Consider the following 25,503-nt stretch of genomic DNA (forward strand, 5'->3'; position numbering starts at 1 on the left):
TGAACTTGGCTTCTTTTCTTGCATTTTTTGTTTACTTAGGTCCTATTTGCTTGAGTTTATCAGTTGAATCTATCAGTGTTTTACTTTCACAACAAATCAACAAACAATACTTTCTACCACTATTTTTCTGCCAAGCGAAAAGGCTCTAATTGATTTTTTTTTTTTTTTGCGATGAAAAAGGCTCTAATTGATAATTCCGTTTTAGTGCATACAACAACTACTAGTACATATAGTATCTTCTTGGCGTGGCCGTTTGACAACGTATACAACTTTTGAGGAATTAAATCAGTTGTACGTTCTTTAATCGAAGCACAGTTCTGAATCAAGTTAGAAAGATCACTGATTTGTGTGTGAAAGACGGAGGGGGTAGCAAATTGGTATGGGCTCGGGCCGTATTTAACTCACCGTTTCCTTTGAACGGCAGGGCACCTAGCGAAGTTCGGCCCAGCCCATGAATTTTGTATGGCCCATTTCCACCCAATTCACGCGATCTCATTGCTGAGTCAGACGGCAATGGCGGCAGCGGCGGCGACTCCCATGCCAGCTTGTCATCCCGGCGAGACTGACGACGAAATGGGTCCCAGCAGCGGCGCGGCGCCGCCGGCGAGAAGCAACAAGGACAGGACCACGCCAGCCTCCTAAGACCCCTGCGCAAAGGTACATGTTCTCTTGCCCGTCCCTCCTTCGCCCCTTCGTTTGGTGATACAAATGTATAGATCTGCTTTTGACACATGCCTAAAGGCTTCGATCTGTATTAACTGGATTTTGCAAGGTTCCGAGACAATCGAACAAGAAGGCACAAACATATAGATTAGCTAAACAGGCTACAAAAATCTGTTCCCCACTATTGTACTTTTATTTAGTTGTCACACAAATCAGAACCAGTCTCATGTTGGTAGTTGTGAGGTGATACAAACACTTCACAGCTGTTCTTGGGGAAGCTTTTCCCCACAATCTGTGTACTATGTTGCTAACTAAATGAATAGAAGAACCTAATAAAAAAACTGTATTGTATTTTTTCCATTTCTTTTTGGATCAACACACCTCACATTGACCCTTTTAGATTATCTCTCATTGCATCACCTATGTCCTTGTGGGCTATTCAATGAAAGGCTCAACATAAGTCTCCAGTTAAAAGAGCGACGTGCAATGCATTTGCATCTCTTAGATGAATGGCCAGAAATTCATTTACTGTGTAGCTGTGTATAGTCTCCTGGGATTAGGCAACCATTCTTTGATAGATCGATCCTTCGGTTTATCATCACAACAAAAATAGCAATGTGGTCTCACGAAAGGCACCGAAACGCACCAGCTCTAGTACAGGGAAAAGATTTTGTTGGTCATCCAAAACTCTACAGACACAATCAGCTATGGACATTGCGCATTGGGATAATTGTCTCTTTTCATTTGTTTCTTCAATTTTCTGTATATCCGATAGGAAATTAAATAAATTCTGAGCAAGCACACTCAACCCAAGTCTTAGAGAAAAAACAAAACCAATGTATATATTTCAGGTGCCTGAGGAAACAATCTAATACAAGCAATCACAACTCATGAGAGACAATTCACAATTTTTTCTATAGTCAAACAATGACAAAATTACCTATTGCCTGAAACAAAAACAACAAAAATCAGGCACCTGAAATATAGAAGTTCTTAAACATTGTGAAAAGGAAAGATTATCAAAATATTACAGCTAGTTTGACTGAATCAACCCCAGCCCGCAACTGAGTACTCTAGACAATTTTTAGCATAACATTGTTATCCGTCCCGACCAATGTAAATCAGGTGCAGGTGGTTATTAAATACTTCATTCTAGTATACTACCAAAATAGGAAGTTGCTAGGAAGATGGGCCCTCCTCTTTGTATAGGCACCTATCCTTCGCTGTGAACATGTACTTGGCTGTGCACCCAGTTTAGGCCGGCCGCAAACATAGCATCGATGCACACGCCACACACAATGAACCCCCAATTGCTCAAAGCTGTCTCCAATGGCGACGCAGACCTCTTAGCACAAATCCTATCCACAACAACAATAGCTGAGGACAGCCGCTGCGCATGCCTAGAAGGTGTCACAGCAGATGGCAGCTCTGCGCTCCATATTGCAGCCCGTCATGGGTACCTGAAGCTCGTTGAGATGATCTGTGATCAGGACATATCACTTATCAAGGCAACGAACAATCTGCTCGACACGCCTCTGATCTGCGCTGCAAGGGCTGGGCATGCGGATGTGGTGGATTACCTCATCCAGCTTGCTTCCACCCAGCGAGATACTGAGTATGTACTGAGGGCACGGAACTCCGGAGGCGCGACGGCAGTTCATGAGGCTGTTAGGAATGGCCATGCATCCGTCTTGGGGAAAATCATGTCGAGGGATGCAAGCCTTGCTGCGATGGTTGATGGGCAAGGTGTCTCCCCGCTCTACATGGCGGTTGTGTCCAACCGGGCTGACATGGTTGACATCTTGATACGTGAATCTCGTGAAGGTAGTGTGAAATCGCCGGCGAGCTATGCTGGACCAGATGGACAAACTGCACTGCATGCTGCGTTTTTTGCTACAAACGGTATGATCACACGGATTCTTTCCTACACATCTTTCACTACCTATTGTATCAGTTTCATGTTTATTATATATACTTTATTTTTATCTTTGATTTTTTGTGCTAACATCATATACAAAAACAGTTCGAGGTACGACATTGGTGTGGTATTTTATTGTAGAAATAGAAAATGCATCTGTAGACTTAGTGTTTGGTAATAAGGGCTTGTTTGGTAGCCCTGCTTTTGTTCCTGATTCTGTGTGTAGTGATTCTCCTAGAAAAACGATTATATGGCTGAAATTGATTCTCTACGGTAAACTATATGTAGGAAGTGATTCTGTGTGGTAAGTAAATCAGGAGAAGTTAGTCTTTTTTCCAGCTCCCAGCCTCCTATATTTGAGAGAATCAGCATAGAATCGTTTGTCTATGATATACTGTCTGTACGCGAGAGCTCCTCCTGAATTCAACTCTGAGCTCTACCAAACGTTAAGTGTGCTCTTTTATTGTAGTGGTAATATTTTCTTTTCTTTTTTAGCTCATAGTATGTGCAAGTCCCTGCAACGCTGGGACCCAGCGCTTGCGGAAAAGGCTGACAGCTCTGGAAGAACTGCCCTTCACTATGCAGCATCATTTGGGAAGCTTGGAGTGGTCAAACTTTTACTGGTCAACAGCTTGCTTGCTTACATTCCAGATGATGATGGTCTGTATCCTGTGCACTATGCTGCTATGGCTGGTTACTCAATAATTATCCGTGAGATCATGGAGATATGCCCGAGCTGCGATGAGTTGGTTGACAAGAAACATAGAAGTATTTTGCATTGCGCCGTCGAATTCGGGAGGGCTACTGTTGTGTGGTACATCTGTGTTAACCCAAAGTTCATGAGTATAATGAATGCGGGCGATAGTGAAGGAAACACACCACTACATCTGGCTGTAAAGCATGGGCATGTGTTGAGCTTCATCCTTCTTATGATGGATATTAGGGTGAACCTTGGTATTATTAACCATAAGGGATTCACACCGCTAGGGGTTGCCTGGAATGAGAATGCCCATAAATATTCATTCTCAGTGGTATGTCCCTTCATCATTCACTTTCAATTTCTCCTTTTCTTTTTGGTCTTATAATATTATTCCTTTTTTATGCAGTTCATGGATATTTACATGGAAGTGTCCTTCTTCTGCTGTGAAGCTTATTCCATTCCATCTGACTTGGTTGGAAATCAGAGATACAATCATTGCTTGGAAGACAATAAGAAATCCAGCAGATTCTCCAAAGTGTCCCAGACCATGTTATGTCTCTCTGTGCTCATTGCAGCTGCGTCATTCGCTGCTGCTTTCACTCCACCTGGCAACGAGAAGGCGGGCATGGCACCGCTTGATGGGGAGTCTTATTTGCAGAGTTATGTTGAAGCAAATACCTTATCATTTTATCACTCCGCAATTGCGACGTGCCTGCTTATACATGCCAGTCTAGCAACTATACCCATAAGATATCGCAGCAATTATCTGAGAGTATCTGCTGTCATGGTTTTAACAGCAGTTGTGTGTATGTTTGAAGCATTTACGAGTGTCGTACGGCTATCATTGGACCCTCAAAAGAGCTTTTTCTTTTTCTGCGCATTGTTAGTGCAACGAGCGGAATACTTTTTGTTGTGCCTGCTGTTAATAATCCCAGTATGTCTCCGGGTTTTACGAAAGATAAAACATCCCAGGCCGGACATGCCTTTCAAAGTACTGGCTGCTCTAGCTAGTTTTCTTAGAATAGGCGTTGCCCTTTACATGATATCTTTCGTTACAAGAGTCCAGCCTGGTAAACAAGAGTCCTGTAGCGGGCCTGAGTGTCATGATGGAGTTTTACTACACCCTACTTGAGGTTCTTGATAATCTCTTGATGTTCTGAAACTGGTAGCAGAGTATGACATTGCTTTTCTCAGCTAATGTTTTTCTGTGCATCAAGATATTATCATGTTCAATAAGAGAAGCTGTAATTCTATCGCTGCCGCCTTGCTCTTGAGCTGCCGGGCATGCTGCCGGCCACTTGTAAAGGATTTAGTTTGGTCGTTGTAACAGATTTTGTTTTCATGTTGTACCAATGCTGATTGCTGATTTTAATGAATACAGGATTGTGTGCTTTTTTATAGCAACAAGATTGAGGCAAACTTTAATTGATGACCTGTGCATACTGAATCTCAGGCAGTTTAATAGCCTAACATTTTTACAAGGAAAAAAGTATATTTAACCCCCTCAACTATTAGTGTTTGTCTACTTCACCTCCTTATCTATAAAATCAGGTATTTTACCTCTCAAAATATTGAAAACTGTCTAAATAACCCTCTAAGTCGGTTTTGAAGGTGGTTTTGCTGATGTGTCATATTCAAAAGTCTATAGAACCCACAAACCTATCAAGGGTTGACTGCAAGACCCCCTCAACTATAAAATATGAAAGTGGTGACCATAGTTCTAGTCTGTAAAGGTGGGCAACTAGTGAGTCTCTTGTTGTTGGCCTAGGCTTGCTTGTGCAGAGGCAGAGGTTGTCCGGGCTTCTGCAAGTTTCTCCGTGTAACATCTTGTGTCCTGTTTATGTGGCATATTCAACCATACGGTACATATTTCTCTATTTTTTTTTCCTATGCCTTTTTTCCTCATGTCGTCATCAAAAGGCTCGCATCCTAGGGGTGTCGGCACAAGGTGGAGCTTTGACCTTGGATGACCCAAGGGTGAGGGGCTTAGAGCGTTGCGGCCAGAGCTGACCCCCCTTAGCATGGTGGCCTTGGACCGTGTCAGCATAGAGCACCGCTACCCGAGTAGACTGGCTCTGGGACGTGGCGAGGGGCGGATCTCTCACATCTATCACGATTATGCTATCAGGGCCTTGTTTAGTTTCGATTTTTTTTTGGATTTCGGTACTGTAGCATTTTCGTTTTTACTTGACAAATATTGTCCAATCATGGACTAACAAGACTTAAAAGATTCATCTCATGATTTACAGACAAACTGTGCAATTATTTTTTGTTTTCGTCTAGATTTAATACTCCATGCATATACCGCAAGATTCGATGTGACAGAGAATCTTGAAAATTTTTTGGTTTTTGGGTAAACTAAACAAGGCCCAAGAGTCGTATGTATGCACAAGTTTATACTCATCCAAACTTGGCATATGTAACCGGGATATTTGGCAAATATCAGAAAAATCCAAGCATGGTCCACTAGAAAAGGTGCAAAGAAAGCTTCACACTATTGTCAAGGCTCCAAACATCTAGGGCTTATCCAGATGTTGATCTAGGAGGTTGTGTGTGAATAATAGGAGATCTACAACCATAATATGTATTTCACTATCGATGGAGGAGAAATTTCTTGGGAAAGGTCTAAGCAAAGTATGGCAACATCGTCAATGATGCAAGCTAAAGTTATTGCTTGTAGAAGGCAACAGGTCAGGTTGTTTGCCTTAAGAATTTTATCCGGGCCTAAAAGTTGTAGATTGCATCAGGTGATCACAATCCAAAATGATTAGGTCTCCGTTTCATGGACTTAATGGCTATAAGTAATGAAAAAAAACTTTAATACTTGGTATAGGACCTAAACCTTGTAGCTACTATCTGTTTTCTTCCAAAATTTAGTATTTCCGTTATGTTATGTAATGGAAATGGAAAGGTTTCTCAGTTGGAAAAATAAGCATCAAAAAAACCAAAATTGTGACTTCTAATTCGCAAATTTAAAGGCCAACTAACAAAAAAAAACCTAAAACTGTAGAAGGAGACCGCAATCTCTCATGGTCGCATACCATTAATACAGGTGTCGCACGCCTTCTCCTTGGCCTCGGCCCGGTAAGGCAGTTGCGCACGTGTTAAGGTTTGTCTCTTCTGGCTTTTATTTTATATAGTACTTAAGTATGATAACTTTTACTTTAACTAATAAGACACCATAAAAAAACACCGATCGTTCCAGTGAATAATTGTGGTCACCTAAAGTGCAACAGCATGGCATTGGCTGCAGGGCTCAAGAACATTTAACTCGACTGTTGAAGGAACTTTTGACTTAACGTATGTTTGGACAGCCAATAGTGCTCTATGCGCTTCCATAATTTCATCCCTCGTCATTCGCCAGCATCTGCCATGTTTGGTAACAGAGCATCTAGGCGCACCATGAGTGGTGTCCAATGTGAGGCACTCGAGTGACATTGCAGACTCGAGAATATGACAGGTCAACTCAATCAAGCTCTTTGCAGATGAGAAATTGATGATTCGAACACACTTGAGCTTGTCATTATGGTTCTCTGGCATCTTCCTCAGATCCGAGGGATCTTCAAAAACTGAGGCAGGCTTCACATGTACCGATGATAATACCTAAAGATGAAAAAGCAAACTTGAATTAACGATTCTGTCAGTTACCAATGTTTTGCAGGACGGACAATGACTTACATTCAATATGAAAGTCTCCAGGAAAGGAGAAGCATCAAAAAAGGATAACAGAGAAAAACAATCATAGGTCTGTCCACGAAGAGCAATAGTCAAGAACTTGAGGTGGAGGAATTTGCTAGGCATTAGCGGCGTATTAATCGTCTGCAAAAAATGGCGAAAAATAAGTCTGCTTTAATTATATGTATGCCTGCTGTAAAATCATTCTAAGCATATTGCTCACAGAAAGTTCATACCTCAGTTGCTGAAGATAAGCTAAGAGACTCAAGATTTGGCATGCTGGATGGAAGCTCAGTACGAGCATAAAAGGCAGCACCAGGACATGATCTAAAATATTTTTTAATACGCGACGTTTCCAAAAGTGAGAGTTGTACATGGAGGTAGTCTGCAATGCGAACACTAGATAGATTTGGAGCTTTGCTCTCTATAACTTCCAGTCGGCTGCAAGAGTTCACCTCAAGGTAGCTAAGCCGCTGCAGGCAAGGTATTTTCAGGCAAATAATCCCACCGCAATTCCTGAGTACCAACTGCTCCAAAGAGAAAGAATTGGAAAGAAGACACTCGAGCTGACTCTCGGTAATAGATACGTTACACAGCTGTATTCTTCTCAAGTTTCTCAAGGAACCAAGTCCGATTGTGGGATGAAAGTAACAGCCGACGAGGTGAAGATTACGGAGTGACTCTCCAATTTCATCAGATAAAAGTGAGCATGGAAAGTTGTACATTGTATTCTTTCCATGCAGAGAAATATTCAGTTCTTCAATCCCTGGTTTAATAGTATTCCGAAGCCAACGGTCAAGATCAAGATGACAGAAGTCTTGATTATCGTAAAATGAATCATCTTCGAGATCAAGATGACATAAGTCTTGAATATTGTAATATGAATCATCTTGAAACTTGACTGCCTTCACTCCAATGCCTGAGTGGTTTTGCAGAATGTGATCAACTATGCTGGTGATGTTCCTTTGTGTTTCCTCATTTCTGCACGCATTTATTAAGCCCAATGTTTCCCTACTGAAATCGAGGTTAGGGCGGCATCTCCAGGAACGCAAAAAGGTGTGAGACACACAGGCAACTCGGGCAGCATCTTGAATTGGCATTAAGGAAAGTATATGACACCAGATATCCTGCATGCACATGTATGAGAGAAAAATCAACGGTGCAATTGTAAAGGCAAACACAATAACGTTATTTCTATAAGGAAAAAGTAGAACTGTACAGAGTCACCTAATTGCACAAAGTAAACTGAATTACAGAGATGAGAAAGTTGGAATGTAATTGTGAAAAGTTTATTGAGCACTATATAAAGGGAAACAATAAAACTGTACAGAGTCACCTGATTGCACAAAGTAAACTGAATTACAGAGATTTGAGAGTTGGAATGTAATTGTGAAAAATTTATTGAGCACTAGATAAAGAGTTTATAGGTGGATGTGGGATTTACAAGATACCAATGTATGGTTCAGTGCAGAAAAATATGAAATCTGTTATTTGCATGTCTCAGGCCGATTCTGCATATTTTGTTGCAGGGAATGCCAAGATACATTGGGATCTAGACCAAGACAGTTTTTTTTTCTTTAGAAGAGCATAAGTCCACAAAATAGTAGCATTAGAAGATAAGATCAAAAACTTCATATTGCTACCATCGGTCAACCAATTTGTGCAGATCAAGCAATCATGGTTCTAAAGGCCATACTGAGCAATGTAAATCTTTCAACATCAATGTTGTACCTCAGGGAGATCTGATCCTGAGTATCCCTTTATTTGGCCATCCAAAGAATGTTCATCATGTTGACTGGGTGAACACTTTCTTTTTGCACATGAAGCAATAGATCCTTCTGCAACACACCGTTCATGGTCAGAAAGAATGCACACAGAAATATAATTTTATTCACATTAAAATTAATCTTCTTTGCGAAAATTAGTTAATCTAATTAATCTTCAGCACAAGAATCAGAACATCTAAAAGTTTAGAGAGACCCCAAACCGTTTCTGCATAACACTAAAAAATGTTAAGCAACTAGATTTTTTTCCTTTTCTTTTGAAAATAGTACAAACTCCCCAAATCACGCTAATTTTGTTCAAGAGTAACTATAGGCTCTATTTGGATCCCACAAAGTTAAATTAGCTTGCTAAAAATTAGCCCGTTTGGATGCCTGCTAATAGTCTCTTACCAATCACCAAACTAAAAATTAGGTGTTAGCTGGTTCCACTCTGCTAATGCATGTATACAATGAAGCCCGAAGCCTATATATATGCTTAAATAAACAATGGGTAGGCTGCTCAGATCGATTTAGATGAACCTATTGGATTTAATTCTCATAATATTCAATGCAAGAAAAATACCATAGACGAACGTGATGCTGCAACTTACTACGGGTTCGGATCTGCCGTCGACGATTCCGCCGCTTCATGGACATAAGCTGATTCAGCTTCAGCATCCCCATGACGTGATGACGCCTCGATCGGATCGACTCGGGAATTCAGAGACAGTCGAACTCCGTTTTTGCAGAGGCTGAGCCCTGAGGGATCCCGTTGTTGCAGAGACGGGGCTATCAGCGCACCAACAGCGCGCGGCGTAGGATACGAGGGCTGGGCGGTCACGGAGGCCGGCCGGTGTGGTCGCGGGGGAGGGGGCCGGGCGGGGGAGGCGGCGGCTGAGGGATGGTGGATCAGGGTCTGGCGGCGCGTGTGGATGTAAGAGCGTCTCTGAGAGTTATATTTCCCGACTCTTAACAAGATATTTGGAGGGAAAAAAAATATCATTTTCAATTTTTCTAGTATCTTTACCTAATATATAATTGTGTATCATATCTTTATATGTTCACCGGTCTAAAGATTAATTAAACGATGCTTCTATCGTTCGGATCTGGTTTTTATTATTTCAGCTTATTTTCTATTTATGGCACGAGGACTCTTGGTCTAAGGTCTTGTTTACTTCCATCCAAACCGCAAAATTTTTCAAAAATCATGTTCACATCGAACCTTTAAACGCATGCATGGAGTGTTAAATATAGATAAAAATAAAAACTAATTGCACAGTTTGGTCGAATTTTACGAGACGAATCTTGTGAGTCTAGTTAATCCACTCTTAGACAATAATTATCACAAACACAAACGAAAGTGCTACAGTGTCGCGAAATTGGTGGGCTACTAGAGGAAGAAGAAAGGGTGAAGAAACCTTCGGATCGACAGAGGTATCTAATAGACTGATCATCATGATAATCAAACAAGTTTATGGATCTAGAATACACCACCATACAAGTTCAGTGAACATAATTCTGGATGATCTTGTCGTACAAATTCAGGGGCACAAATATCAAAATTCGAGGGGAACACAGCTACCAAAAATTCGACAACAGCTGATAGTGAAATTTACACTTTTCCTAATCTCATAATCCACACGGTCTCTGGCTCTATGTGCCAACAAGACACAGAGGAAAATGGACCTTCAACAGGACCGGAGTTCTCATTTCCGATGTACGTACATTCAGAATCGATCGAGAGACACGCGCTATTAACTTGTTGTCATCACGACCATTATTGACGCACCCGATCATCACGGACACAGCAATAGCAAAGCAACACTAATAGTACCCACCGACTTGGTTGTACGCCATGGGCATCCCGCCATACCCCCCATATGGCACGGCCATGCCGGCGTTCGACGGGACCACGCCGCCGCCGGCGAGGCCGTTGAACCCGGCGGGCTGCCCCTGCATGCCGCCCTGGCGGTACTGCGCCCACATCTGCTGCTCCTGCACCAGCAGCTGCTGCTTCCGCTCCATCTCCGCCATCTGCACGTACGACGGCGGCGGCACCGCCAGCGACGCCGCGAACGGGTCACCGCCCACAGTCTGCACCGTGCCGTCGGGCGCCGGGAGCATCAGCACGGGAGCCGCCGCGCCGTGCCCGGGCAGCACGCTGCTCGCGCTCCCCGACGCCGCCTGCGCGGCCACCTGCTGCCTCACGGCGCCCTGCTCGTACATCCCGCCCAGCAGCAGCGTGTCCATCCCGCCGCCCAGCGACGCCGCCTGCTTCGACAGGTTGCTCGCCGTGTCCACCAGCGCCAGCTCCCAGTCCGCCTTCCCTGGCTCCGCCGCAGGCGTCTGCCACGCCGAGGTCACCGCTGGCTCTGGGGCGGCGTCCGACGCAAACGTGACCCAGTTGTCGCCGTCCGTGGCCGGCGGCGCGGAGAAGAGCGCGAGCGCCAGCTTGTTGCCCTGCTCGTCCGCGGTGGCAGCCGGTTCTCTCAGGTCCACTAGAACGCTCTGATCGGCGGCCTCCTTCGTCGGCAACACCACCGGGCGCGCGCGCTCACCGCCGCTGGAACGCGTTGGCGGCGCCGGGAGCGCCTTGATGCCGTTCATGTCGTCGACGTGGTCGACGTCATCGCCTCGCGCGTTGACAGCAGAGTCGCGCGCCGATCGCGGACGCGGCGGCGAGACCGAGGCGCGCCCCGCCCGGCCGCGCTCCCTGAGGAACTGCTCCATCGTCTCGAGGAGCTTGTCGTCGACGCGCCTGACGTCGGGGAAGTCGGACGAGCGCGCGACGCCGGCGTCGTCGCACCAGGCGTAGAAGCCCCGGAGCGCGTCGATCTGCTTGGCGGTGCCGACGTAGGTCTCGAAGGCCTTGACGCAGTCGGGGTAGTCCATGTCGAAGAAGCGGTCGAGGAGGAGGGCGAGGACGAGCGCGACGTCCTCGTAGACTCTGAAGCTGTCCCTGAGCAGCGGGTGGAGCACGGCGCGCACGACGCGGCTGGTCCCGGCGCCGCCCGCGGGGCGGCAGGCGAGGACGCGGTCGAGCAGGTGACGCAGGTGGCGCGCGCGGCCCAGGAGCGCGTCCGTGTCCATGTCGGCCGTGGACGCTTGCGGTGGAAGTGGACCTGGTCCCGCGACGCGGGAGTCGTCGGCGGCGGCGAAGCGCGGCGCGGGGAGGAGCAGGACGAGGAAGCGGACGCGGTCGAGGAGGTAGGTGGAGTAGGCGCGGACGAAGGTGGAGTGGTCCCACGACGCCGCGTGCGCGTCGTCGCGGAAGTCGAGGAGCAGCGCCAGGACGGGCTCCCCCGCGCGGCGGCCGGTGAGGGTGGGGCGGAGCAGCTCGTGGAGGAAGGACGGCGTGCCGACGCCGCCCTCGGTGCCACCCTCGGTGGGGTCGGCGTGGTCGGAGGCGGTGGAGGTGGCGAGGCGGTGCAGGAGCGCGAGGCACTTGGCGGCGACGACGTAGTCGCGGGTCTTGGAGAGGCGGCGGGCGATGGAGGCGACGCAGGCGGGGGCGGCGCCCGTGGCGGAGGCGAGGCGGAGCACCTCCCGCGCGTGGCGCTCGTCCGGGGGCGCGTCCTCGTGGGAGGTGGCGCGCACGATGGCCACGTCGAGGTCGGGGGCCACCGCGCCCGTCACCCGCGCGATGCCGATCGTCGCCTGGTCCTTGACCGCGCCCAGCGCCTTGCGGATGGACATGGCGGCGGCGGCCTGCTGCTGCTGCTACTTCCGCTGGTGCTCCTGTTGCTGTTGGGGTCTTGGGGATGACGGGGAATGGGGGTTTGGAGGAGAAACCGAAACGAAGCGGAAGAACAAGACGAGGAGGACCACGCGGTTTGAGCACGACAAGACGACGAACGGAAAAGCTGGGACGGCACGGATGGCCGTGATCGTCCGACGGGGGGAGATGGACGGCCTCGATGGGGTTGGAGACACAGCCTCTAGACGCTGACACAGGGTCCCACCATTACATCAGCGCACACGGCGCGACAGAGATGGGCACCGGACTTTTCGAGGGAAACGGAAACGGAAACGGTGCGCGTTTCTCTTTTCCGTGGGGAAGAAGCTGAGCCGGTGCCTTCGAGGGGAAGAACCCAACAAGCATTCCAGCCAGCGTCTCGATCTACCCGTCACACCTCCCGTCCGGCCGTCCTAAAATAATAATCATATTTTAAATAGAGAAAAATCTACTTATGTAAACGAATAAATACTTATGTAAATTGTATACAAGTTTAAAATATAACACTTGTATCATTTTTTTAAATCTCTCTGAACAATTGACAATATACTCGTATATATATAGCAAGATAAATTAACAACTAAAATTTATCTTGACTTTTTCATAATCAAAACATGCTTATCATCAACCAGAATTGATATACAACAAATTCTTTCAAATTAAATATAAAAAGAAGCATCAACATAGTTGCTCGAGGTAGGAAATTGCCCTGTGGAGTTTCACTCATGCCTTAGGCCTTGTTTAGTTCTCCAAAAGTTTTGCAAAATTTTTCAGATTTTCTGTCACATCGAATCTTTAGATGTATGCATGGAGTATTAAATATAGATGAAAATAAAAACTAATTGCACAGTTTGGTCGGAATTGACAAGACAAATCTTTTGATCCTAGTTAGTCCATAATTAGACTATTTGTCAAATACAAATGAAAGTGCTACTATTCATATTTTGCAAAAAAATTTGGAAGTAAACAAGGCCTTAGTTTTCGAAAAATTTTGCAAAATTTTTTAGATTTCCGCCACATCAAATCTTACAATACATGCATGGAGCATTAAATATAGATTAAAAATAACTAATTGCATAGTTTGTTTGTAATTTACGAGACCGAATCTTTTGAGGGTAGTTAATCCATGATTGAATAATATTTTCCAAATACATACGAAAATGCTACAGTGTCTATTTTGCCAAAAAAAATTGAAAGGCCTTGTTTAGTTCTCAAAAAAAATTACAAAATTTTTTAGATTCCACGTCACATCGAATTTTGCAGCACACGCATGAAGCATTAAATATAGATAAAAAAATAATTACACAGTTTGCTTGTAATTTGCGAGACGAATCTTTTAAACTTAGTATTTCATGATTGGATAATAGTTGTCAAATACAAACGAAAGTGCTACGGTGTCTTTTTTTTAAAAAAGATATGAAATAAAATGCTCCTAGAGGAATTTCACTCCGTTTCCAATGTGTTGGTAGCCGTTTGCTTGCCAGCCGCAACATATCACGCTAGTTTTTTTTTACAAAGAACACAAACTTTATTAGCAACATGAAGCTCCAATAAGGGAGAAAGTCTCCCAATTTATAAGATTTAGAGCATCCTTGAGAGGACATCCATCGACATGGTCTGCCTTGCTGCAGGTAACTACAATAGGATTATTTACATCTTGATTTAGAATTCATGTAGAAGCTCTTAAAGCCTGACTTGCTAATGCATGAGCTATGATATTGTCTCCTCTTCCTACCTTCATTACTCTCCAAGCCTTATGAAGAAAACTTTGAGTGAAAGGCCTTACATCCCATGATGGAGGTTAATCAAGGCCTTGTTTAGTTCCTAAAAAATCAAGGCCTTGTTTAGTTATTTGACAACTATTATCCAATCATGAAATACTAAGTTTAAAAGATTCGTCTCGCAAATTACAAGCAAACTGTGTAATTATTTTTTTATCTATATTTAATGTTTCATGCATGTGCTACAAGATTCGATGTGACGGAGAATCTTGAAAACTTTTTGGTTTTCAGGGTGAACTAAACAAGGCCTTACTTGCTAATGCATTTACCATGAGATCACGCAAGCTCATGACATAAACTGTTAGATTGCGGATCTATTCAGACCTTGTTTAGTTTCTAATTTTTTTAAAGATTTTTCATCACATCAAATATTTGAACACATGCATATAGATAAAAAATAACTAATTGCATAGTTTCCTACGATACGAATTTTTTTAGCCTAATTAATCTATAATTAGACAATAATTATCAAATACAAACAAAAGTTTTACAGTAGTTAAATTAAAAAAAAACACAAACTAAACAATACCTGCTTCTTCATAGACTCAATCTCCCGGGCGCTCTCGATTCAGGCCTTGTTTAGTTCACCTCAAAATTTGCAATATTTATAAATAATAACATTTTTTCAGCAGTAAAACTTTGCAATTTTTGTATCAGTTGTATCCATTGTTTTAAATAGCGAGCTAAGGCTAAGGTGTTTAGCATTTTATCAACCGTTATTAGCGGAGTATATCAGACTATAGCGGCAAAATTGTGCATAAACGCAAATAGCGTCACTCTACCTCAAAAAGCGGGCTATAGCGAGCTATTTAAAACCATGTTGTATCATAGGACCTTTAATTACTATTGGGCATTATATTATTTTGTTACCACGTTCAAACAACGATAAGTAGTCACTATGCAATTCTCAAATAATCATAGACAAGAAGAAAAAAAGTTTTATAATTAGCAATCTCTGCTCAATATATATCACTCACAGTATTATAATCCTAAGATAATATCACTAAAATATATAAAAAAAACCACATAAGTTCATCCACGAGTAGGCTCAAGTAGGGCGCGTCAAAGACGCGCCAGTTTTCTAGTATATAATGATGCCAAAAACCCTAAACTCATCCCAACCCACACCACCGCCTGTCTCTCCCACCCGCCGCCGCCCCATCTCACCCCATCCCCAGTCCTGGTCGGTGCCTTCCAAAGGACCAAATCCCCTAGCGCAGAGACGAGAAGGTTCGCGTGCAGCGCGTCGAGGAGGTCGAGGGCGACGCCAACCACATCCCTTGATGAATCCTTCCCTCAGAGCTTCGAAGACTGGCGCGCGGCGCGAGGAGGCCAAGGGCAACGCCCCACCTCAGCATCGACCAATCCTTCCCTCAGTCAACTCAGACAATGTTGAGAACGATGCCATCCCCAGATTCACCGCATCTGTTCATCCCTGCTCGATTTGGGAAGATTCCACATGAACTGTGTTTGTTTCTTGGTTGTATTTGATGGATTTCCTGGATTTTTGCAGGTGCAGGGCTTACCTACCTGTACACCAAGAACAGGGCGAGCAGGTCCAAGTGCCCTGTCATCTCGAAGAAGAACCACTGGGAGATCCACACTGGGGGAGTAATTGGTTGTTAGTGCAGCTTTACTTTGTTTTTCTGTTTATTGCAAATGAGTGTAGTCTCGGTGATCCTGCAGCGTCAGCATGCGTTGTCTGTTTTTGTTATTTAGACCAGATGAATCTAGATTGGTTAATGGCAGTGGCCCATTCATGTGTGTCCCTCTTCCTGCTGTGCTCTTTTTGATTGATTATATGCCTGACCAGGATCTATGCAAATGTTGTAATGGGCGAGACTGGCATGCAGATTAGATGACTAAATCAGGGATAGACATTATATAATAATATGTTCATGGCTAGTAACTAGCTATGAGTAAAGTTTTATTTTTTCTGTAGTAGTTGCTATCTTACCAAATAGACTACTTTCTTACATTTTCTTGCTCGAGGCTTGGTTAATATTATAGGTTTAACTAGCTCCTAGTTATTCTGAAAAGTGTAGCAATTACACTGGAGGAGTCATGCAGTTACGCACATGTTGCTGGTCTAATTGCTTATATACTAACCTACTGTTCTTGTGCAGGCAAAAGCACATATGCAAAGAAAGCACATAACCAAGAGGAGTTCAAGAACAATCAGGTAGAGATGTAAGCTATTGCAGTGAATGATTTGCCCAGATTATTCTCTAGCAGATTAACTAAAGAACTCATTTGACATGTTTATGTGTTCAGTTGTTCTTAACCTAGATTTTAGCATGCTACATAGGATGGACAGGATAATGAGTGTCTAGACTAGCTTTTTATTAACTCATGCATATGATTTTAGAAATGCACTGGTGTCATTTTCTCATTTAAAATTTTGTAACACAGCATTCCAGTAGCAGTAACCATTCATTTTTAACCAATATCTGCATATTATCCTGATTCATTGCCTTGTATGGTCCTAACACTAACCTACTCCAGAAATATTACTGTAAAAAATATGACATAGGGGAAGTACTTGGTATGTTCTTTGCTATTTGACCAACAATTTACTTTTTTCATATTGATTCTATACTGAACATTTTCTTCCAAAATTGTTTGCTTTCTGCAGGAAAGATGACAAGCCATCCTTTGCATCTGTGAGACGGCAGCAGCAATTTTGCTCTCTTCGTCTCTGTTTGAAGTCAGAGTACTGTGGTGTTTATGAAATAAACATTTTCAGTACTTGTAATAGCAAAGCAGTACACTATTTAGTTTAGTTCAGCAATTGCAGTTTCTTTCTAGAGATAACCACAGGTCATGGTTATCTAAGTTTCGTATTTGGTGTGCTATCTATATGCTGTACTTTTTTATTTTAGAACCAGCAACACTTAGCTTGTATATGCTGAATCTATTGTATACAGCAACTCATTATATAAATAAATAAATGTCTATTTGTATGATTAGTGTGTCTTGTGATGAATGTTATTGCACTAATAATGTGCTAAAGACGTGTCAACTAGTTGTGATGTTAGCATCCACGTCATCTAATAATGATATGGCTATTCAATCTGTGACGGTTATTTTGTGTCACAATCATTGGGCTTGGGTTGGGCTAAGTGGGCCTCGGGCTCATCTGTGATGGTTTAAAACCGTCACGAATTGCTTTGATTTGTGACGGTTTTTTAACAACCGTCACGAACATTAATTTATGACGCTCAATCCATGACGATATATGTAACCGTCACAATTGTTGTTTTATGACGGTTTTTTATTAATCTATGACGGAATTAAACCGTCATAGATTAACATGTTTCTTGTAGTGTATATTTTGTTTTTTTTTATATATTAGACATACCCTATATCTAAACGCATAGCAAAGACTATGTACCTAGAAAAGTCAACACGGCCTATAATTTGAAATAGAGGGAGTATTAATTATATCAAGCAATATATATTCCTAGGACGATGAAGACAAGACATCATTCGATATTGTTCCTCCAAACAAGAGTAAATATATTCCTTGTTATCAACACCGTTATCTTCCACTGCAACTACTATATATATTATTCTTTCTTCAGTCACTATTGGAGTTGGAGATGTGCTTGCTTCCAGCACAGCTAGCTGATGTGAAATCATATGTACGTACGGGGACATCATATTCCAAAGGAACCGATGCCATATATATGTCGCCATCCAAGAAGGAACATATATATATATATATATAGAAGACATTTCAGATTTCAGTACGTACGTAAGCTGGACAAATGCAGTTACGCGATGTGTGGACTACTGTGGAGGGCAGTCGATCGCTCATCAGTTGTACGTCTGCCTGATGGATGGATCGATGACGATCGATGGAAATCTGATGTGAGCTGAGATACCTTAAAGAATATTGTGTGTTATGCTTGTCGATCGTCCTAGCTACACACGCACGCATGGGTTAAATCATAGAGAATTTCATTCCTCATCTATCTGCAGTTTGTATATCAGGAATCCAAAAAGAAGAAAAAGAAAACTATACTATACATGCGACAACGGAGCATGCATGGTGCAACTATAGTACTATACTCTCTATCTCTCTGTCTGTCTAGATCTTTCTCAGTAGTGTATAGTGACTACTGTGTGTGTGGACTGTGGAGAGGACTAGTAAACTGTATAGGATAGGAGATGAGGGGGGGTATATATGTCTGTTGATGCATGCATGCAAGAGAGGATTATGGGAGCATGAGTGCATGTGCATGGTGGCTTTATTCTCCCAAAGGGGAGAACAGGAGGGAGGACTGCATGCTGGATTGCTTGCTCCTCCTGGGACTGGGAGGAGGATGAGAGAGAGAGAGAGAGAGAGAGAGAGAGAGAGAGAGAGAGAGAGAGAGAGAGAGAGAGAGAGAGAGAGAGAGGCCATGCATCTCGGGTGGATTAGTAGGGCTCCCTAGGCCTTCGAGAAAGCAGCCCCAAGCAAAGCAAAGCAAAGCAAAGCAAAGGAAAGCTAGGCAAAGGCAACCCCCAAAGGCAAGCAGCGCAAAGCAGAAGAGAATCTGATTCCCTCCATCTCAGCTCCTCCCTCCGAGTAACATGCGCATATCAAGCATCAAGAATTCGGTCCAGATCTTGGACCATGTCCCTCGCTCTCTCGCTTCCGACGATTCCACCAATTAATTCCAATTCCAATACGAACCCCCTCGATCGCGCGCGGGCCACCAGCTGCCTTCCGCCGGCCGGCCGGCCGGGCGCCATTACCGATCCACCATGCATGCAGCTATATCTCTTCCTTCTAGCTACTATACTCCCAGGACGACGACGACCATGACCCTTCTCCTTCCTTCCTTCGTCCTACTCTATATCTAGCTAGATACACACCAGCTGCGCATGCATGCGCTGGCATGTAGTACTCTCTCTAGCTAACCAGCAGCTAGCTCCTAGTCCATCTCTCTCCATCTCTCTCTCTACAGTGTAGCTACATTCTCTCTCATCATATATGCATCTCTCTCTCTCTCTCTCTCGTTCTCGTACTACGCTGCTGCTGCTGCTTGCTTTGCTGCCTACTAGCTTCCTTTCGCTTTCCTGTACGTACCTGCACTTCTGCCGGCCGGCCCTCGTGCTTTTGGGAACACCGTTGCACTCTCTGCAATATATTGCTTCGTTCTAAGCATGAACATTTCCTCCTGCTACTGCATGCTATATCTCTTTCTCAGTGTCGTTCCATCTCAAACTTCTATGCATGCATGTAACTATAAAATATACTGAGATCGATCAGCTATATCCTAATCCTACTGGGCAGCATGCATGCAGGGTCTCAGTTTTTCATCAGTCAGATAATAATATGACAAGACTGAAAATGTATATAGCTCCAGATCGAACTACCCATTTTCACCGGCCGTACGTCGTCGGCGGCTTCCTCGTCCTTTGTGGATCGCGCGCTCTTCCATATATAGATATATATGTGTACTCGAATCATTCTAAGATCATCCACACTTTGATATATGCGTGGCCTACCTAGCTGTGGCTTACGTGTCATATATCATATCATATCATATATCTGCTGCTAGCAGATCCATCACAAACTCATGAACAATTCCCTCTCTCTTTTCAGGACCCCCTCCTTTTCCTTTATTCTATGCCAGCAGTGCCATGCATCATGAGCATCTATCTTGTCCTTACATGTATATAAACTATGTATAATAATAAGATACTATTATACCCTAATATATAAATCCTGTTCCTACCACTAGTAGTGTGTATGACACTGTATATGCATGGTGATTAGAGTAACACTAGTACATGCTACTTATGATCTTTGTGCATGTCTGCTAGGTAGCTTAATTATTCTACACCTATATATATCACATGTATAAATTTGTTATCTGCGGTTTGTGTATATTTATGTGTGCTTGTAATTTGCAATAAGTAAGAACATTTTGGTACCTATATATAGTCATATATCTATCTCACTCTAGCGCTCTCTCTCTCTCTCTCTATCAGTCTCTCTCCACCTAGATATGTGCATGCAGTGCAGACTGCAGAGCTCAGCAAGATGGTCTTCATGGAACACAAAAGACCTTGGATTTCATCACGCTTGCTTTAGTACGTTCTATCACTGTAAAAAGATGGTAAAGTAAAAGGTAAAAAACAAGCAAAAGACACACACTTTTGAATGGGCCTCAGCTCGCTCTTTGACTACACCCCTTTTTCTGCACGAATAACACCAGAGTAATTATATTACACGACCCCTATATATATGCATATGCCACTATTAATTAATAACTATATATGGGTAGCTATATATATAGCCTACAAATATTAATAGATTTATTTATGTACTAGTATTGCATGCTCGGGAAACATCTAAGCTCTGTATATACTAACAGCATGTATGCATGAAATTAATGATTCTATGCGCTTCATTATATTTCTTCTGACTATATACATGTTTCTCCAGTATTTCTCCGTCCTATATGATACCAATATACCATATATATGATGGTCAAATTAATGAACACATGCAACTTGGTTATTTTGCCATGGTAGATTAGCTAGGCAATCCAGTTGCACCACTGCTCAAGTTCACATCAATCATGCAAAGTCCCATTTACAGTCAAATGAACACTCGGCTGTTCATGCATGCATTGTATGGAGATTGGAGAAAGAACAGTATATAAATATAAGGTTAAAAGAGGGAGGGGGGGGGGGATAATTGACATATATGATGGTGTTTTCATGAACAAAATGAGGAACAGCAGTACACATTACTTCACCCCAAATGATCGACAGTAGTAGTGAAACCTAATAAAGGGATCATCCATCAGATAAAAAAAAACAAGAAGAAGAAACATAAAACAAGCTAAGTGACCATGCAAGCAGCAGCTAATAACTAGCAGCTGAAGATAATAATATTTGTGCATGATCCAACACATGGCTCGTCCGTATCCAAACCGACCTTCTCTTCTCCTCCCTCCCCAGTTCTTCTTGTCTTGGAGCAAACATTTGCAAATGCATGCTACTAACCTTTCTATATGATCATCACAATACCATCGATCACACACACTCATCTCTATCTCTAGCTAGTTGTAGGAACGAACGAAGATCGATCGATCGATCGGACGACACGATCGCAGCGCGTGCGTATAGCTAGCTGGAACTGAATTGCTGCGCTCTTCTTGATCGATCGGCCATTACAAGAGATGGTTACCTGTAGCAGCATTGGTGGAATAGGCGGAAGTGTAGCCACCAGCAGCAGCGAGGTGGTGGTGGTGATCGCCATACATGCCTCTTGGTGCCGGGTAGCTTTCCCTCTTGGTGGCTGCTTGTTGATGCATCACATGAAGCTCTCCTCCGGTCGACCCGTCTTCTCCACCGCCGCCGCCACGGCCATGGCCATTATCACTGCTGGTGGTGTCTAGACCTAGCTGGAACATCCCTGGCGCCGCCATTGCCATGGCCAGAGGTGGCCCCAGCGGGCCCTGGTCCATCGCATGCAGGAACGGGAAGCTCTGCATCTGCTGCACCCTCCACTGCTCCAGCCCGGCCGGAGCACCACCGCCGCCGACCGAGTGCGAGTAGGCGTCAATGGAGCCGGGCTTCCCCATGGACGATATCCCAGAGAAGGTGGAGCCGAGGCTCATGGCGTCGAAGTCGGCGAGGCGGAGCAGCGGCGGCAGCATGGACAGCCCACCGCCGCCTAGCATGCCGCCGGGGAGCGCGTTGGTCGTCGTCGCGGTGCAGGCAGCGGCCGACGACGCTGTGGACCCAGCGGGAGCATGTTGCAGCGCGGCGTTGGCGGTGGCTGTATTCCCGGTCCCGGCGGAGCCGCCTCCGGCTCCGGCTCCAGCCGCTTGCTGCTGCTTGGGCTTGGCGCGCTTGGCGTGGCGGCGATACCCGCCGCCTACGGGCACGTTGCGGAGCGCGCCGCCGCGCGTCCAGTAGCGGCGGCATGCCCGGCAGAAGTGGCGCGGCTGGGAGAGGGAGTAGTTGTTGAAGTAGCAGAACTTGGTGTTGGTGGAGTCGCAGCGCGGGCACTTGAGCCCGGGCTCCGGCAGCGGGATCCTCGCGAGGCGCGCGCGCTCCGCCATGGACATGGGCTTGGCGGGGCCACCAACAACCTGCCCCCCCGCGCCACCACCACCACCACCTCCTCCATCGGGAAGCGGTCCCCCCATGATTGATTGCTGGAGAAGCTCATGATTGGCGTCTCCTCCTCCTCCTCCTCCTCCGGCGTTGGCCGCAACCTGGTGCTGGTGGTGGGCTTGCTGCTGCTGCTGCTGTTGATGATGATGCTGATGCTACAAAATCGAAGCAAAGATATATATATGAGAATAAATGAATAAAGCATGCATGCATCCATCGATCGAGGAGCTGAGGGAGGAAACAGGAAGAATTCCATTATTATTATTCAAGGGGCCAAGTATATACTAGGAAGCTAAACTAGCTAGCTAGCATCAGATGATATTATATATATAGTATATACATATATATGGTGTAATCTTGGATCAGAATATTTAGCAAGCCCTAGGTAGATTATTCTCTTCTTTTGAAGCTGGTGTAGCTAGTATTAGTCAGTTCAGTTGCAAATAGATAAATATATATCGCGCGCGCAGCAGCAGGATGATGCTGCTGCTGCTGCTGCTGCAAGAGGTCTGCAACTTTCTCGATCCGCCTTTTGATTATTCGTGCTACTAGCCTTGTTGTTCAAAAGAGAGTGAATAAAATCTTTGCGGAAAGAAAGAAAGAAAGAAAAAAAAGGAGGAGGAGAAGACCGAACCGAAGATGCAAATAAAATCGCGATAGAGAATTTGAAAACGGCCGGAGCCCGGAGCGGAGGAGGATTACCTGGTTATCGTTCCAGCTCGAGGAATCCAGGAAGGCAGGGGGGAAGATCATGGTGGTGGTGGTGGTGGTGGGTACGGCGGCGGAGATAGATAGATGCTATGCTTTGCTTTGCTTTGCTTTGCTGCCTGTCGTCGGTCGCGTCCGTCCCGGGGGGGTGCGCGCGGCGACGGACGGACGGATATGGATCGGCCGGAGAAAGCGAGTGCGTGCTAGGGTTTGCCTCTCTCTCTCTCTCTCTCTCAGCAGCTCGATCGATCTCGTTTGCGGATGGATGGTGGATGGTGCTGGGAGCCTGGGACTGGGACTGGGACGGAGAGATAGTGGAGGAGGCCGGCCGGGCGGGGAGCTCCGATGGCGATGGGAATCGATCGATCAGCTAGCGAAGGCGAAGGCGAAGGAGGAGACGGCCGGCCGGCGCGCGAGGTGGAGGTGGAGGGAGAAAAAGAGAAAGGGAAGCTGAGACGGAGACAGGGATGATATCAGTGAGTGATGATGAGGGGGAGGCTCAGCTCAGGTGGGTCCCACCCGGCCGGCCTCAGCAGCGAGAGAGGGGGGGGGGGGGGGGGGGGGGGGGGGAGAAAAAGCATGGAAAAGTGGGCCTGCGCCATTCTGTCTCTGTTGTGTTGTGTGTAGCCTTATTTTTGTGTGCTGCTCCTGCTTTTTTTTCCCTCTTTTCCGTGGTGCTCGTCACCGACCCCGCGCGCCTCATCTATGTGCGTGCGTGTACATGCATCCATATCAGTCTACTTGTTAATTACCTACACATAACTAACCCAGCTAATTGTGACGTGATGAGCCATGCATATTCTGGTGGTATACAAGGATGAAAACCGAACAGAAATATCTCGAACCGAACCACATCGTTTTCTATATTTAATCCGATTGAATTCGTATTTTCTTATTCAATTTTTCTGTTTTCATTTTCGTATTTTAGATGTTTCGTATTTCAAATGTAGAAGTAGAAAACAGTTTAGACATTTTTTCGACCGTTTTCTATTTTTCTACTTTTAATTTGAAATATTTCGAATTCAAATTTTGGTTTAAACCGAATTTAGCCAACTGCAACGATCACACAACTCACCATACTGTTGTATTCTTTCTACTTGTGGCCAGCTGTCCTCTCTTTTATGGACGACACTACAACACCTAGTTTCATCTCCTTTGACCTCACAAGGTATTATTGTCCTCTCAGTTCGAGTTCATATTTCAATAACATTTAATTTTAGTTCAGATTCTAAAATGGTATACTAATTGCTACATCTAATTTTAATTCCTATTATACTACTAGCTATCAATTGCTTGTTCAGTTGTTCTAGACTTATATTTATGTGTGGGCTATTGTATTAAATACCTAAGACTAAGGACCATATAATTTTTAATTATTATATGTACTTATATAAAATTGATAATGCATGTACTTAGTCATGCACTTGGTACACTACAGGTCGGTATTCCGTATTGAGTTTTCGTATATATCGACCGTGTTTGACGTAATCTGCTCGAATTGTTTCGTTTTCGAAATTCTCGATATTTTGTAAGTTTATGTTCGTTTTCGTGTCTGACTTTACCATTTTCGTTTTCGTATTTCAAATGTAGAAGTAGAAAACAATTTAAGAGTTTTTTTGACCGTTTCCAACCGTTTTCATCCTTAATGGTAACGCTAATGATAAAGCTAGCTAATTTTTACCTCTAATATATCTAAACAAAAATAGAGGGCGGAATAACCGAGCTAACAATTATAGACCTAGCCTTAACCGGTTGTTAGCTCACTAGTTTGCGAAATATAGTAGCTGATTTGGGCTAAAAGCAACAACTGATGACGAATATAAGATACTAAAATACCACGCCATTGGCACTAAAATATCACCGCACCTCGATCCTAGATTTCAATCGTCTGAAATCCTACACGGTTCTCTCAACCGATGAGTTTGGAGGGAGGGTTGTTATTGGTAAGAGAAGAAAGGCCGGCAACCCTAGGGAGAGTATAGGCCGAATAAGTGTGACAGGCCTGTGCGTTGGAAGAAATGGCTTAGCAGTCGCACGATAATGATCCATTGTCTCTAGTTTGTTGCAAGTAACAAAAATCAGGTGGTTGATATGTACAATGTCTGATTGGTTGTTTGCATTAGTCTTAGCATGTATTAGACCAATTATATGTATGTTGTGTCATGATGTTTGCTTGTTCTGCATGGACGAGCCATGCATATTTGATAAAAATATGTTTATTTGTTTATATTTTATTTGTTACATGTAGTAATCTCTATGTTCTAGTTGAGGACTCATGTTTCTAGTAGAAGTATGGAGATGAGGATATTTTATTTTTTATGTGTGCATTACTAACTTGTGTAAACTTTGTATTGTCTAATATGCCCAAATTCGGTGTACTAAGAACACTCACAATGCAAGACTCTATTACAAAGACCAAGACAATTAATTAC

General features: G+C 44.3%; 4 protein-coding genes and 1 long non-coding RNA gene across 6 annotated transcripts; 2 read left to right on the forward strand and 3 right to left on the reverse strand.

The window, feature by feature from the left end:
* LOC8067330 (serine/threonine-protein phosphatase 6 regulatory ankyrin repeat subunit B) lies at window positions 438-4,688 on the forward strand. The gene is made up of 4 exons (XM_021446901.1): window positions 438-657; window positions 773-2,565; window positions 3,077-3,612; window positions 3,688-4,688. Exons 2-4 carry the CDS (start codon window positions 1,944-1,946, stop codon window positions 4,411-4,413), a joined length of 1,884 nt encoding a protein of 627 aa, XP_021302576.1. The 5' UTR covers window positions 438-657; window positions 773-1,943; the 3' UTR covers window positions 4,414-4,688.
* Window positions 6,291-9,671, reverse strand: LOC8068683. The gene is made up of 5 exons (XM_002440418.2): window positions 9,331-9,671; window positions 8,688-8,794; window positions 7,193-8,083; window positions 6,960-7,100; window positions 6,291-6,884 (listed from the first exon to the last, which is right to left on the reverse strand). The coding sequence occupies exons 1-5, from the start codon at window positions 9,401-9,403 to the stop codon at window positions 6,504-6,506; spliced, it is 1,593 nt and encodes a 530-aa protein (XP_002440463.2). The 5' UTR covers window positions 9,404-9,671; the 3' UTR covers window positions 6,291-6,503.
* LOC8067331 (probable clathrin assembly protein At4g32285) lies at window positions 10,179-12,938 on the reverse strand. 2 transcript variants are annotated; one of them, XM_021446988.1, is made up of 2 exons: window positions 10,660-12,938; window positions 10,179-10,617 (listed from the first exon to the last, which is right to left on the reverse strand). In XM_021446988.1, exons 1-2 carry the CDS (start codon window positions 12,413-12,415, stop codon window positions 10,544-10,546), a joined length of 1,830 nt encoding a protein of 609 aa, XP_021302663.1. In that variant the 5' UTR covers window positions 12,416-12,938; the 3' UTR covers window positions 10,179-10,543. The 2 variants fall into 2 exon arrangements, with proteins under 2 accessions (XP_021302663.1, XP_002440464.1); XM_002440419.2 differs by having other exon boundaries at window positions 10,179-12,936.
* LOC110430103 lies at window positions 15,330-17,202 on the forward strand. Its single transcript, XR_002447321.1, has 2 exons — window positions 15,330-16,418; window positions 16,872-17,202. It is a non-coding gene; the product is annotated as an uncharacterized LOC110430103 (long non-coding RNA).
* On the reverse strand, window positions 20,931-23,543 carry LOC110430048 (dof zinc finger protein DOF5.1-like). Its single transcript, XM_021446906.1, has 2 exons — window positions 23,066-23,543; window positions 20,931-22,518 (listed from the first exon to the last, which is right to left on the reverse strand). The coding sequence occupies exons 1-2, from the start codon at window positions 23,114-23,116 to the stop codon at window positions 21,412-21,414; spliced, it is 1,158 nt and encodes a 385-aa protein (XP_021302581.1). The 5' UTR covers window positions 23,117-23,543; the 3' UTR covers window positions 20,931-21,411.

This window comes from Sorghum bicolor, chromosome 9 (genome assembly GCF_000003195.3).
Source record: "Sorghum bicolor cultivar BTx623 chromosome 9, Sorghum_bicolor_NCBIv3, whole genome shotgun sequence".
Classification (NCBI taxonomy): Eukaryota; Viridiplantae; Streptophyta; class Magnoliopsida; order Poales; family Poaceae; genus Sorghum; species Sorghum bicolor.

Coding starts and splice junctions, on each gene's coding strand:
- LOC8067330 (XM_021446901.1), top strand. CDS start 1,944: ATGCACACGCCACACACAATGAACCCCCAATTGCTCAAAGCTGTCTCC. Junction 2,566..3,076: donor TGCGTTTTTTGCTACAAACG/GTATGATCACAC, acceptor TTTCTTTTTTAG/CTCATAGTATGTGCAAGTCC. Junction 3,613..3,687: donor ATAAATATTCATTCTCAGTG/GTATGTCCCTTC, acceptor TTTTTTATGCAG/TTCATGGATATTTACATGGA.
- LOC8068683 (XM_002440418.2), bottom strand. CDS start 9,403: ATGGGGATGCTGAAGCTGAATCAGCTTATGTCCATGAAGCGGCGGAAT. Junction 8,084..8,687: donor CAGGATCAGATCTCCCTGAG/GTACAACATTGA, acceptor ATGTGCATGCAG/GATATCTGGTGTCATATACT. Junction 6,885..6,959: donor TGGAGACTTTCATATTGAAT/GTAAGTCATTGT, acceptor TTTCATCTTTAG/GTATTATCATCGGTACATGT.
- LOC8067331 (XM_002440419.2), bottom strand. CDS start 12,415: ATGTCCATCCGCAAGGCGCTGGGCGCGGTCAAGGACCAGGCGACGATC.
- LOC110430048 (XM_021446906.1), bottom strand. CDS start 23,116: ATGATCTTCCCCCCTGCCTTCCTGGATTCCTCGAGCTGGAACGATAAC. Junction 22,519..23,065: donor CGAGCTGGAACGATAACCAG/GTAATCCTCCTC, acceptor TCGATTTTGTAG/CATCAGCATCATCATCAACA.